We start from the raw sequence: 13,201 nt of genomic DNA, 5'->3' as shown, positions 1-13,201 counted from the left end.
TCTTCTTGGGCAGCAGCTGCGCCGTGGGAGCAAAAAACCGAATGTGTGAGTCTGGTGTGAGTCTGGGTTCCGGCTCCTAGCCGGATAGGGGGTCTGTCGCCACTGACTGGCCCCTCCCAGAAGCCAGATAGGTAGGTAGGTTGGTCTTGTTTCGCCCAAAAGGGCCCTGCAATAGGTAGGTGTGAGTTGTTCTTTTTTCGCTTCGCTGCGAAATAGGTACCTATCTGGGCTAGGACCCGGAACCCCAGGCGAGCCGCGTCGTGGCCAGCTCGTGCGTGGCAGCCGAAAAATGGCGCAGCAGACCCTGGTGTTGTGCACGCCCGACGCCGTCTCGCGCGGGGTGACCTTCGAGATCTCCTCACAGTTCGAGAAGCGTGGCCTCACGATGGTCGCCTGCCGCATGCTGCGCGCCACCACCGCTCAGGCACAGGCGCACGTCGACTGCACAAAGGCAGGCTCCGTTGCGCAGCTCACTAGTGGGCCGGCCGTCGCGACGGTGTGGCAGGGCGCAGGGGCCATCGCCGCTGGCATCGAGATTGCCGGCGCCGCCGGCGGGAGCGACCTCCTCTCCGTCTCGCCGAGCGCGGCGTCAGCGACGCTCGAGATCGCCGTCTGGTTTGGTGCGGACGAGGTGCCGCCGCCCGACTCGAACGGCGCCGCGGCCGCCGCGTCGGGCTCCGTGGCTGCGAGCGCGCCCTCCGCGGACGGCGACGCCGCGGCCGCCGGAGGCAAGTCCAAGGGCCAGCTCAAAAAGGAGGCGGCAAAGGCGGCAAAGGCGGCAAAGAAGGCCGAGGCTAAGGGCGGGACACCCGCGGGCCCCGCCATCTCGACCGAGCCGCCTTCGGGGACGCGCGACTTCTTCCCGGCCGAGATGCGGACGCGCAACTGGCTCTTCGCCAAGTTCCGCGAGACGGCGCGCCAGCTCCTCTCTGCTCCTCCCTGCGCCTCTGCACTCCTCTTGCTCTCTCCGCTCCTCCGCTCCTCCTCCTCTCTGCTCCTCTCTGCTCCTCTCTGCCCCTCTCTGCCCCTCTCTGCTCCTCTCTGCTCCTCTGCTCTCCCTCCTCCACCCTCACTTCTCACCCTCCCCGCACCCTCCCCACACCCTCCCCACACCCTCCCCGCACCCTCCCCACACCCTCCCCACACCCTCCCCACACCCTCCCCACACCCTCCCCACACCCTCCCCGCACCCTCCCCACACCCTCCCCACACCCTCCCCACACCCTCCCCACACCCTCCCCACACCCTCCCCACACCCTCCCCGCAGGCGCGCCAGCTCGCCTTTGTCGAGTACGACGCGCCCGTGCTCGAGGCGGAGCAGCTGTACGTGCGCAAGGGCGGCGAGGAGATCACGCAGCAGATGTACAACTTCACCGACAAGGACGGCAAGGCGGTCTCCCTCCGGCCGGAGATGACGCCGACTCTCGCTCGCATGATCCTCTCGCTCGGCGGCAAGGCGCGCGAGATCCGCCGAGATCCGCCGAGATCCGTCCAGATCCGCCGAGATCCGCCGATAGATCCGCCGAGATCCGCCAAGATCCGCCGAGATCCACCGAGATCCAGATCCGCCGAGGTCACGTCTCCTCTCGCCCGGCCGCAAGGCCCTCCTGCCTGTCACGCGGCCCTTCCCCTCCCGGCCTCCCCCCTCTGGATCTGCCCCCTTCCCTCCCCTCCTTCGCAGGTGCTGCTGCCCGTCAAGTGGTTCTCCATACCGCAGTGCTGGCGCTTCGAGACGGTCCAGCGCGGGCGCAAGCGCGAGCACTTCCAGTGGAACATGGACATCGTCGGCGAGGCGTCGATCGCCGCAGAGGCGCGAGCAGCTCGCCGCCGTCACCTCCCGAGATGGTTCGCACTAGGGTTAGGGTTAGGGTTAGGGTTAGGGTTAGGGTTGGGGTTGGGGTTAGGGTTAGGGTTAGGGTTAGGGTTAGGGTTAGGGTTAGCCCGAGATGGCCCGAGATGGCCCGAGATGGCCCGAGATGACCCGAGATCCGCCAAGAGTAGGCCGAGCTGCTGGCCGGCGTCACGTCATTCTTCAAGAGCGTCGGCGTCACCTCCGCCGACGTCGGCATCAAGGTCAACTCGCGCAAGGTGCTCCGAGAGCAGCCGAGAGCAGCCGAGAGGAGCCGAGAGGAGCCGAGAGGGGCAGTGAGGAGCAGAGAGGAGATGAGAGGAGCCGAGAGCAGCCGAGAGGAGCAGGGAGGAGCCGAGAGGAGCCGAGAGGAGCCGAGAGGCTAGCGCACGACGTACTCGCGCAAGGTGCTCGCGGCGATCCTCAAGATGTACGGCATCGACGATGACAAGTTCGAGGCCGTCTGCGTCATCGTCGACAAGCTCGACAAGATCGGGCCCGACGAGACGGTCCAGCTGCTGCGCGACGCGCAGGCTTGTCTCGACTAGATCTCGACTACATCTCGGGCCGAGCTCGCCCGTCTCTCGGCTCTACTTCGGCTCTACTTCGGCTAGACCCGCTCTACCTCGGCTGTCTCTCGGCTGCGCAGGTGTCGGACGAGGCGGCCCGCAAGATCGTCGCCTCGCTCTCGCTGCGCTCGATCGGCGAGCTGCAGGCGCTGGTCGGAGAGCACCCCCCGTCGCCATCTCTCGGGTAATCTCGGGTGATCTCGGGTGATCTCGGAGCTGCAGGAGCTGGTCGGAGAGCACCCCGTCGCCGCCGACGCGATGCGCGAGATGAAGGAGCTCTTCGCGCTGGCGGAGGCGTACGGCTTCGGCGCCCCGACCCCGCTGTCGCACTCGCGCGAGGGTGCGAGGTGGCAGCGCCTCTTCACGGCAACGGGGTGTGGGCAGGCGACTGGATCCTGTTCGACGCGTCGGTGGTGCGCGGGCTCGCCTACTACACCGGCATCGTCTTCGAGGGCTTCGACCGCAAGGGCGAGCTGCGGGCCATCTGCGGCGGCGGGCGGTACGACGACCTCCCCTCCCCCTCCTCTCCCCTCCTCTCCTTCCCTCCCCTCCCCCCTCCCCTCCCCGCCCCTCCCTCCCTCCCCCCCTCCCCTCCCCCCCCCCTCCCCCAGCTTGACTCACCCCCAGCCCTCCTCTCGACGTGCTCGAGCCTGCTCGAGCCGCCCGGTCTCTCCCTGCCGTCTCTCCCTCCGCAGGTACGACAAGCTCCTCTCGCTGTATGGCTCGCCGACGGTCGTCCCCGCCTGCGGCTTCGGCTTCGGCGACTGCGTCATCATGGAGCTCCTCCAGGAGAAGGGCTTGCTGCCGCACCTCGAGCCGGAGGTGCGAGATCGAGATCGACCGAGATCGGGCCGAGATCGGCTCCGCCCTCGTGCGAATGCACAGCTCCCTCCCCCTCTCTCTCTAGCACTCTCTCTCCTTCCTTCTCGCAGCTCTCCGGCTGTGACTAGGTCGACTTCGTCGTCTGCCCATTCAACGCAGAGATGCGCCTGCACGCTGTCCAGGTGGCGGACATCTGGCGGACATCTCCCCATCTCTCCCCACCTCTCCCCATCTCTCCCCATCTCTCCCCACCTCTCCCCATCTCGCCCCATCTCGCCCCATCTCTCCCCATCTCTCCCCATCTCTCCCAATCTCTCCCCATCTCTCCCCATCTCTCCCCATATCTGCCTGCGCCTGCACGCTGTCCAGGTGGCGGCGACGCTGCGCGCCGCCGGCTACGCCGTCGACGTGCTGCTCGCAAACAAGCGGGCCGACAAGGCATTCAGCTACGCCGACCGCGTCTCCGGCCGGCGGATGGTCTTTGTGGCGCCCGACGAGTGGGACAAGGGCAGCGTGCGCGTCAAGGTGCGAGATTCGCCGAGATGCGATTGGGCCAAGGGCAGAGCTTCCCCAGGACCTCCGCCTCGAGCGGTCCGAGATGACCCTGATGACCCGAGACGACCCGAGATTAGGACCTCCGCCTCGAGCGGTCCGAGGAAGAGAAGCTGGCGGACCGCGGCATCGAGTTGCCGGTGGCGGAGCTAGTCGCAGAGCTGTCTCGCATCGGCGTTGCGCCGCAGCGGGAGGAGCGGGGCGCTTGACACACCGGGGGCGTTGGGCGCGCTGAGTAGGGTAGAAGGGCGAGGGCGGCGCTGCCGCCCACGTGCAGAGGGGAGAACGGGGCTTGCACTGCTTGCTGACGTAGAGGCGGGGGGGGCTGCCACGAGCCAGCGCCAGGCAGACTCGCGTGAGCTGACAGACGCCGCTCCGCGGATCGGAGATGCTTGGCACTGCGGTAATCTACCCCACAAAACCCCAAAAGCAACACGTGAGACGATGTGGAGGCGGCGGCGCGGGCGGCGGCGCTGGCGGCGCGCGGGCGGCCGGCGCGGGCGGCGGCACGGTGGAAGGCGCGGGATGCACTCCAATCACCAATCACCAATCAGACTGGAAAGTGAGTCGGAAGCACGAGATCGACGATGCGGCGAGCATTCTCATGACGCGGACTCGCACATCTTGGGACTGGCTCGGTGGCTGGTGAGTGCGGCAAGGATGAGCGGACTCGCGTGTCCTTCCACAGCTCCTTGCGAACTTCTTCTCCCGCTGCCAAGCGATGTCGATTGTCGTGAATGGTTTCCAGCACTTCTAAGTAGTTCTTAGATTCTTCTAACATCGTTTCCTCAGGGTCAGGCTGTTCCTCGGCTGCATGCGCCAGGATGCTCGTCCACACTTCTTGCCATCTGGGTGGGCGGCAGTGTGGTCCACCCCTGCCGCCCCGATTTCCGAAGTATGCCATCAATTTTAGTTGCCCGCGGTTAAATAAAGGGTGTGGATGCTGAGAACGCTAAGGCCTACGAGGCTCCTCGTAAGCGATCTCGCTGGGTTGACGGAAATCGGGGGACGCGACCCACTTCGCCACAGACGGTCCCGCGCCTCGCCGCTAAGTTTGCGGCACGCCCCGCACCGTCCGCTGTGCAGCGTTTTTTGTCCGGAGTGAACAGTCCAACGCGCTCGTCGGTGGCGGCTTCCCCCAACCTGCGCCGCGCTCGGCGAACCTCGACAGCGCCTTCGGTGGCATGCAGCTCTTTGCGCCTGAAGCCTGGAGAGCAGCTCCTCTGCTGCTCACACACTCTGCACAGTTGACACAGCCTACTGTGCGGCTGCTACAGCTGTGACAGCGATGGGCTCGCCCTCACTGGCCCTCAGTCACTTTTGTGCTGCGGCTTGTGTGAGCGACACTGCTCGGCGACTGCCGGCACACTGTGAGACCATGGGTGTGAGGTCAAACCACGCTCCCAGCGCTTGGTCACATCGGTGGCGCGCGTGCGGTCGGCGAGGGCGTCGTCGGCCATCGTCGCCCGGCGCATCTCGATCGCGTTCAGCAGGTCCGGGTTTTTCTCGGCGAGCTTGTTGCAGCGGTAGAGGAACACCGCATCTTCCTCGTCGTGGAGCGCGAGCGCCGACTCGAGCACGTCGTCTTGCGCACGCTCTATCTCCTTCTCCATCGCGCGGCGCGTACGAGCGCGCTCGGCCTCGAATGACTTCGCGACCGCCGGGTCGAGCGCGGTCTCATGTTTTGTGCCGTCATCGAGCGGCGTACGTACGTAGCGCCGGCGGACTCAGGGCCGTGGCGGCCTTTGAGTCTGGACTGCTTAGCGTTCGGTCCGTTCGATCCCACCCCGCGTGGGCACGCGGCTTCCTGGGGTCAGCCAAAAAATGTTCCAAAAGGTCCAGGCGAGTTGGTCGTCACGTGTGTCCGTCTGGTTGACGTTGCGTGTTTAGTGCGTGTGTTTAGTAGAAGGTGTCCTCTTGTTCAATATGTTTAGTGCCGATGTTTGTTTAGTGCCGAGGAGTGAGAGTGTTCACTGCGCCAACCTCAAACTCCTCTCCTCAAAACATTCCTGTGTGGCGTGGTGGCGTCGGGTCTGAAGAAAAGAAAGAGAAGGGCGGGGCAAACGAGTGGTGGGACACGCCGATTTCTTCTTTTGGAGGGAGTTTTGTTGATGTTGTAAAATTCTTCTTTTGGAGCGAGCAGCACGGGGTGAGCCTCTCGCGCAGAGAGCAGCCAGCGCCCCGCCGTGTGCCTCTCCACCTCGAGCGCCGGCTGCACTCGGCACGCGCGAACGCCTCTCAACCCCCCCCCCCTCTCCACCCACCCACCCCACCCCACCCTGCCCCGCGCTTCTCGACCTTCTTGGGCAGCAGCTGATTCGACAAGTCCTCTCCGTGGCCTAGTCTAGGTAGGCAGCCACCCGCACTCGCCCCTGCCCCAGCCAGCCAGGCAAAACGGTGCCGTCGGCGGTGAGGGCGAGACTGTGGACGAACGCAGCCGACACAGCGACGACGCGCCGCCCAGCCAAGGCCTCGATCTTCTTCCTGAACAGCCGCTAGTGCCGGGCTGTGCGAAAAATAAAGAAAAGGTGCTCATGGTCCTGCAAGGCGCCCGCCTCAATTCCGCTTCCTGTCAGGACATCCGAGCGAACCTGTGACAACTGTGCGTGCCTCCCACGACTTGCCTCTCACATTTCGCGACGCTACAGCCCCGTTGAGCGAGCCCCAGAACCTCTACGCCTCAGACTCGCTCCGCCACCCCAACAGGGACAAAACAACAATGCTCTCGAAGCTGGTCGTTCTCGCCGCCGTCGGTCTCGCCCGCGCATTACCGATCACGCTGGACAAAGAGGAGAAGGCAGTCGCGCCCGCTTGCGCGAGCCCTCTCGAAGCGGGCACTTGCGCGTTCGATGGCCGGGAGGACGACTGCTGCCCTGGCTTCTACCCTCAGGGTGGACCGCTCGGCGGCTGCGAGTGTGTGAAGGAGCCCGTCGCAGACAACCTCGGAGACACCAACGCGGTCGCGTCCGAGGCACTGCCGCCAGGCCCGTACGACTTGAAGGAGTGCCACCCGACGCAGCCGGTCGACCCGGCTAACTTTGGGCCGCCACTCGACCACAACGACCCCGACTGGGACACCGCAGCGCTTCTGCTCAGCAACGCTGTCAAGCCGCCCTTGGCCGGTGGTATCTGCAGCTCAGCAGCTTCTCCGGCCAAGGTCTACCGCCTCCAGAAGGGGATCACCATGCTGCGATCGTACGACAGCTTCTCCGCGGCCTTCACAAGACTCCACCACTGGTGGGTCCTCGACACCCACGAATCGCAGGGGCACCTCATTGGCCGCGAGCGCGACTACCGAGTGGAGACAGCAATCTGCCCGTCGGGGAACTACTCAAGCCCGATTGATCGCCTGGTGGTGTGCACGGTGGAGGCCGGCACCCTGATTGCAGTGGGGACCGGTCAAAGCCTCGACTGCAAGAATGGAGAGGTTGGAAAGGGTCGCGTTGTGATGCCCAAGACGACCGCAAACCAATACTACATCGACTACGCTCCTGGGAATGGAGTCGGCACTGGCACGCCGACGAACCCGGGTCCAGACGAGAACGGCAAGAGGGTCTTCTCAGGGTGTCGCGACTACGCCAGTGCTTTCCAGTGGCAGCCCATTCTGTTCACCGGGAACGTGCCCCTCCCTGGCGGCCTTTGAGTCTGGACTGCTTAGCGTTCGGTCCGTTCGATCCCACCCCGCGTGGGCACGCGGCTTCCTGGGGTCAGCCAAAAATGTTCCAAAAGGTCCAGGCGAGTTGGTCGTCACGTGTGTCCGTCTGGTTGACGTTGCGTGTTTAGTGCGTGTGTTTAGTAGAAGGTGTACAGTGTACTGCGCGTCTGATGAGAGGTCGGCGTAGCGCAGCGTCAGCGGCGCGTCTCCGTACACCTGCGCCCAGCGCATCCACGCCAGCCGCTGCGGGTCGCCGTCGCCGGCGCCGCACTCGCCGCAAGGCGGCCTGTAACCGACATGAAGCATGCACAGCATACGACAGAGGCCGGAGGAGGGAGGGCATGAGAAGGAGAAAGAAGCCAGCAGGAGAGCAGAGGAGGAAGAGGCTCGAGTCACGTGATCGGCCACTGCGTCTCGTCCTCGTCGAACTGGATCAGCGGCGCGAACACGTACAGACGTACTGCGGGTCCGCCTCGGGCCCCGCGCCCGTGTCGAGCCGCGCGTTGCGAGGCGAGAGGCCGAGCTGATCATAGAGCGCCCCAGGCGCGGGGGCCGTCCACGACAGCAGGTCGCGTAGCTCTGCCCTCGCGGCGGTCGCGTTGCTGGCGCCGATGCGTGCGAGCCGCGCAAGAAGGAACTGCTGGTCTGCGAGCGGCGTGTCGATCGTGCCGAGAGACAGGTCTGGGATCTGGCTCTGCAGCACCGCCATCCCGCCCGCCGCGCACCCGCCGCACAGGGAAGCGCTCGCGTTGATCGCCGCCGCAAGCTCGCGCAGCTTCGCCCGCCACCGCTGCGCCTGCGGGTCGGTAAACGGTTCGCGCAGCGTGGCCTCTGCCTGCGCAACCGACGGGCTCGTTGCCGCCGCCGCCACGGCGATCGCCTCATACGCCCGCGCCTCGCGCGCCTGCTCGAAGCGCAGAGGCGCGCTTGCACCGTGGCATCGAAGTACGCCCGGTACACGTGCGACAGCAGCCGCCAGCCGCCCCGCCCGGCCGCGAGCGCGGACTGCTCGAGCTGCTGTGCCGTCGCCAGGCTCGCGAGCACCTGCCGGTTGCTCGCCGCGTCGCCCCGCCAGTTCTGCTCGAGGCCGAACAGGAGGGCGCCGCCGAGGCCCCGAGGTCAGATCCATCTACTCTGTTGATGACAAGACTTGTCTACCGGCTGGAGCCGAGCAGGAGGGCCCGGCGCACAACCCCCTGGTCAACTCACCCACACCGCCTCCAGCTCCACACCCCGTACCAGAGCTTCTCCTCTTCTCCCGCGTCGGGAGGCGAGGCAGTGTGCGAGGGCGCGGATTTGCCATGCGACACTGGCTGCATGTAACGGCAAAGCACTCGGTGTCGAAACACCTCTTCGGACGCGCTCGACTTAGGTCGGCGATGCCGTTCCGTAGAGCGCACGCCATTTGCCGCAATGACGCCGCTCCCGTCCTCTCTCGTCTCACTCTAACGTACTGCCGAACTGCCACTCTGTCACGGCAGTGTCAGCAAAAGTTGGTGCACTCTCTCCTGCGCGTCTTGGAGCGATCCAGCAGCTCGGGGCACGAATCGCGGAACCGGCTCGCGGCGCGCTCGAGCCCGGGGTGGGCACGGCGCAGCACTGCTGGGTCGATCGGCGGCTGCGCCCCGTCGGCTGGCGCCTCCGGCAGCGTAAGGCGCAGCAGCACGACCGGGACCCCGGTCAGCTCGTCGAGAAGCGATCGGACAGCCTCGGCGGCGGAAGAGGCGGCCGCGGCCGCCGCGTCGCCGCCGGCGTCGAAGCGCGAGAGGTCGACCCTCAAGGTTGGCGCCGCCGCCGCGCTGTTTGCCTGCAGCGCCGCCTCGAGCTCCGACGGTGGCGCGACAGCCTCGCCGCACGTGGCGCGGAAGACGCACCTGGCGGCGGTGGCGGTGGCGGTGAGGGCGGTGGCGGTGGCGGTGGCGGCGGTGGCGGTGGCGGTGCGGTGGTGGCGGTGGCGGTGCGGTGGTGGCGGTGAGGGCGGTGGCGGTGAGGGTGGTGGTGGAGGGTGGTGGTGGTGGAGGGTGGCTGCGAGGGTGGCAGTGAGGGTGGCGGTAAGGACTGATGCACAGCGCATCGTCCGCCCGAGGACTCCGAGATTGCAATCTCGGCACGTGGTTGCGCGGGGAGAGGACGCACCGCACGCCGGGGGCGGCGCGCCGCCAGTGCGGCGCGCGGCGCGCGTGGACGTGCCAAAAGCAGCGCGAAGGCAGCCTGCCTGTGGGACACGTCGAGGACACGTCGACGACATGTGTCCCATAGAGCATCTACCGCGAGGGCAGCATGCCCGGCTCGAGGAACCCGTCCAGCACTCCGCCGCAGTCGAGCGCCGGCAGGACCGCGACGCGGCCGGCGAGCTCCGCCAGCCCTCCGAGCGCCGCGTGCAGCGCGTTGAGCTGAGGCCACGGCCGCGGCGCGAGCGGCGACTCGTACGTCGCGTCTGCGAGAGCGAGCCTACGTGAGCGGTACTCTGCCATCTCGGACATCTCCCCATCTCTCCCCATCTCTCCCCACGTGTCTTTGTGTCTGCCTGCTGCTCCGGTGTGCCCGAATACGTCTCCTTTCGAGCGCTGGCTTGAACACTCGGGTCTCTACTCCGCATCTAGGAGAGCGGGCAGCCGGCGGCCGACCACCGCGGTGGTGTTTGGGGGCGGGCTCCGCCGGCCGTCGGTGCGCAGCCTGCCGGGCAAGACGTACAACGATGACAACATCTCATCGGCGTCGGCGTCGGCGTCATCCTCGCCACGCCTGCCGGACAGGACGTCGGCGCCCGCGCTCCACGCGCCGAAGAGCTGCATTGGGAGGATGCGCGACCGCTGTCCCGGCGCGACACAGACGAAGTGGAGGAGGACGCACGGCGGCGGCGAGGCGCCGTATAGCCAGTGCTTGTACCTGAGATGTGGGGAGATATGGGGAGATGTGGTGCGAGGCGCCGTATAGCCAGTGCTTGTGCCTGAGATGTGGGGAGATATGGGGAGATGTGGTGCGAGGCGCCGTATAGCCAGTGCTTGTACCTGAGATGTGGGGAGATATGGGGAGATGTGGTGCGAGGCGCCGTATAGCCAGTGCTTGTACCTGAGATGTGGGGAGATATGGGGAGATGTGGTGCGAGGCGCCGTATAGCCAGTGCTTGTACCTGAGATGTGGGGAGATATGGGGAGATGTGGTGCGAGGCGCCGTATAGCCAGTGCTTGTGCCTGAGACGACCCGAGAGCAGCCGAGAGGAGCCGAGGTGAGCCGAGAGGAGCAGAGGGGCTGCACGGGCTAAAAACGTCTTGCACCGGTGGCCGAAGGCGTTGTCCGCAGAGACGAGCCACGGCGGTGCAAGCAGGATCCGCTCCTCGGGCACCTGCTCTCACACCACCAGCCGTGAATGGCGCCTGGTTCCTCGGCGGTCTCTTCACAGCGGCCGCCCCCTCGCTCACCGGCCGCCAGAGAGACGCGTCGGCGCCGACAGCGGCACGGCGGAGCGACCAGTAGCGGTACTCCGCACGGTGCGGGAACCACGGCGGGCGGACGGACAGGCCGGGCGGCGCCGCAGCCTCTCCCCGCCTCCACGTCTTGAGGACGTCTCCGAGCCGGCGCAGCTCCGCCGCGTGGGTGCGCGACCACTCTCCGCCGCCGAGAAAGGACCGGCCGGCGGGGTCGGGCAGGGAGAGGGCGTGGTTCGCCATGGCGGAGAGGAGGGCCTTGTTGAAGAGGTTCTGGTCCCAGAAGAGGCCGGGCAGCGAGCCGTACGGCACCTGCAGAAAGGCTCCGAGAGGGCTCCGAGAGGGTACCAAAGGAGGGAGGAGGAGGCGGGGCGAGAACACGAGTGACTCACCTTCTGTGGCGGAGGCATCGCGAGCGCAGCCTCGACCCTCCGCTCCATCTCGAGCATGATCGAGTGCACCGGCCCGCCGGCGGTCGCATTGTTGAAGTAGACGATGCCGACGTTGACGTTTGCGAAGCCGCCCTTTGTGTCAAACGCGGCGACGAGGGCGAAGCGGCGGAAAGCGCCGTGGAGGTGGGGGTACGGCGAGGAGAAGACGGCGACATCCGAGTCGAGGGCGAGCACGTTGACGCGCGCCTACGTGGAGGAGGCCCGGGGAAGTCTCATTGGAAGAATCGGCGAGGAACCGCTTAGAGCACCGGAAAACAACGATGCCTCGAGCAGCCGCCGCATCGTCCGCCACTTTGCGAGCCAGTGGCGGTAGTTGCTGTCCGCCATGCCCCACGCGGCGGCCGCCGCGGCCATCGCGGCGGACTTGGTAGCGTTTGGGCGGGTCGCCGCGAGCGGGGAGGGCGGGAGGAGGTGCGACGAGTGGGCACAGCCAACCGCGCCATTCCGATTCCGACGGAGGCGCTCGCACATGTCTGGCGTGAAGGCGAGGAGAAGGATGTGGTCAATGTCGAGCCCGTTGAGCTGCGCGATGAGGTTGAGCAGCAGCCGGCGCCGCTTGCTGTTGCCGTGCAGGAGCACCAGCTCGCCGCGAAGGCTGGTCGTTCTCACCATCCTCTCCAGCGCTCCCGGCGCCTCGAGGTCGCCGTAAAATGCGCCGCGCGTGCGCGGCGTGGCTGGCAAGGCCATCGCTCTCGTGAGCATGCTTCCCGCGAGGGATGTGAGCCCGGAGCGGGTAGAGACGCCTCGCCTCCGCCGCAGATAACCGGCGGGCGGACATCGCGAAGAATGAAGAAAAAAACTCCTCGGGTCGCCTCTTCGCCAACGTGGAAATTCAGTTGTCAGATGTCACGATGCATCCGAAGGGGACCCCAGCGCCGGCATCATCCGTAGAGGCACGAGTGTTCGAAGAGAGAGTGGACCTGAGCAACAACATGACTTGGAGGCAAATGATCGGAGTGGGAGTCAGAAATGTGGTCCTTGCGCGAGGGGAGCTCGATAGACTCGAGGGGCCAGGATACGCCGCAAGGAGGACGGAGTTGCGCCGAGAGGCGAAAGAAGCCGCGAGAACAAGGGACCGGCAGGCGGCGGCGTCGCAGGACGAGGCAGAAGAGAATGACGCGACAGAGGAGGAAGTGACAAGGGAGAGAACGACGAGAGTGGGACAGCCGCGAGGTGGCATGAAGGTTGCAGCGAGAAGCGGCGAGAGACTGCGAAAAGAGATACGAGGAGGCAGACCCCCCAGGGTGGGCGACGGCTAGCGCATCACACCCTCCTCTCCTTAAAATCCCTGTGTGGTGGCGGCGTGCCGTTCTCCCATCCCTCCCTTGGGTTGTGTGTTTTCTTTCTTTCTTTCTTTCTTTCGCCAACGTGGCCAAGGCCGAAGAAAGGTGCGGCTGCTCGGGCATCTCTCTCTCTCTCTCTCTCTCTCTCTCTCTCTCTCTCTCTCTCTCTCTCTCTCTCTCTCTCTCTCTCTCTCTCTCTCTCTCTCTCTCTCTCTTCGTTTTCGGGGCTCTCGCCTCGCCCGAGAGAGAGAGAGAGAGAGAGAGAGAGAGAGAGAGAGAGAGAGAGAGAGAGAGAGAGAGAGAGAGAGAGAGAGAGAGAGAGATTTGAAAACCAACAAGAAATCACGACTCTCACAGTGAATTGGGCTCGGCAGCGTGTCAGCCCTCAGCCGAAGCTGGGGCCGGTCCCGTAGCCGAGAGCGCCCGGGCTCTCTCTCTAAAAGAAATGAGAGCGGAAGCCGACATCATGATGGTGTGTGCGCGACGTCGCTCTTTTGGCGCAGATACCGGCATGGCAGAATAAGCGCGCGCGCCCTCGGCGGTCCCGCCAACCGAGTACGGAAGTGGACGCGTCCCTGCATCATCCCCAAG

The 13,201-nt window shown here is 65.9% G+C and overlaps 4 protein-coding genes across 4 annotated transcripts; 2 read left to right on the top strand and 2 right to left on the bottom strand.

The window, feature by feature from the left end:
* Positions 1-254: 254 nt before the first annotated feature.
* Positions 255-4,573, top strand: EMIHUDRAFT_440201 (hypothetical protein). The gene is made up of 12 exons (XM_005790267.1): positions 255-922; positions 1,277-1,456; positions 1,682-1,810; positions 2,002-2,088; positions 2,257-2,382; positions 2,499-2,564; positions 2,641-2,725; positions 2,803-2,917; positions 3,114-3,240; positions 3,369-3,422; positions 3,610-3,765; positions 3,873-4,573. Exons 1-12 carry the CDS (start codon positions 290-292, stop codon positions 3,999-4,001), a joined length of 1,887 nt encoding a protein of 628 aa, XP_005790324.1. The 5' UTR covers positions 255-289; the 3' UTR covers positions 4,002-4,573.
* A 1,938-nt stretch (positions 4,574-6,511) lies between these two features.
* On the top strand, positions 6,512-7,435 carry EMIHUDRAFT_224865 (hypothetical protein; the record flags this gene model as incomplete). The annotated part of the gene is made up of 1 exon (XM_005790266.1): positions 6,512-7,435. One exon carries the CDS (start codon positions 6,512-6,514, stop codon positions 7,433-7,435), a length of 924 nt encoding a protein of 307 aa, XP_005790323.1.
* A 64-nt stretch (positions 7,436-7,499) lies between these two features.
* Positions 7,500-8,766, bottom strand: EMIHUDRAFT_224864 (hypothetical protein; the record flags this gene model as incomplete). The annotated part of the gene is made up of 5 exons (XM_005790265.1): positions 7,500-7,553; positions 7,601-7,733; positions 7,897-8,351; positions 8,381-8,524; positions 8,680-8,766. 5 exons carry the CDS (start codon positions 8,764-8,766, stop codon positions 7,500-7,502), a joined length of 873 nt encoding a protein of 290 aa, XP_005790322.1.
* A 164-nt stretch (positions 8,767-8,930) lies between these two features.
* On the bottom strand, positions 8,931-12,029 carry EMIHUDRAFT_224863 (hypothetical protein; the record flags this gene model as incomplete). The annotated part of the gene is made up of 8 exons (XM_005790264.1): positions 8,931-9,155; positions 9,222-9,293; positions 9,757-9,898; positions 10,154-10,336; positions 10,726-10,793; positions 10,870-11,187; positions 11,268-11,513; positions 11,763-12,029. 8 exons carry the CDS (start codon positions 12,027-12,029, stop codon positions 8,931-8,933), a joined length of 1,521 nt encoding a protein of 506 aa, XP_005790321.1.
* Positions 12,030-13,201: the final 1,172 nt, after the last annotated feature.

The sequence above is a fragment of the Emiliania huxleyi genome, assembly GCF_000372725.1.
Source record: "Emiliania huxleyi CCMP1516 chromosome Unknown EMIHUscaffold_120, whole genome shotgun sequence".
In the NCBI taxonomy this organism is placed as follows: Eukaryota; Haptophyta; order Isochrysidales; family Noelaerhabdaceae; genus Emiliania; species Emiliania huxleyi.
The sequence above is the reverse complement of the archived record's forward strand: the minus strand, read 5'-3'. Positions and strand labels throughout refer to the sequence as shown.

Bases quoted from the DNA above. Each gene is read 5' to 3' on its own strand.
- EMIHUDRAFT_440201 (XM_005790267.1), top strand. From the start codon at position 290: ATGGCGCAGCAGACCCTGGTGTTGTGCACGCCCGACGCCGTCTCGCGC. The intron at 923-1,276 runs CTCCTCTCTGCT...CAGGCGCGCCAG, and splicing joins TCCGCGAGACGGCGCGCCAG to CTCGCCTTTGTCGAGTACGA. The intron at 3,423-3,609 runs GTGGCGGACATC...CACGCTGTCCAG, and splicing joins TGCGCCTGCACGCTGTCCAG to GTGGCGGCGACGCTGCGCGC.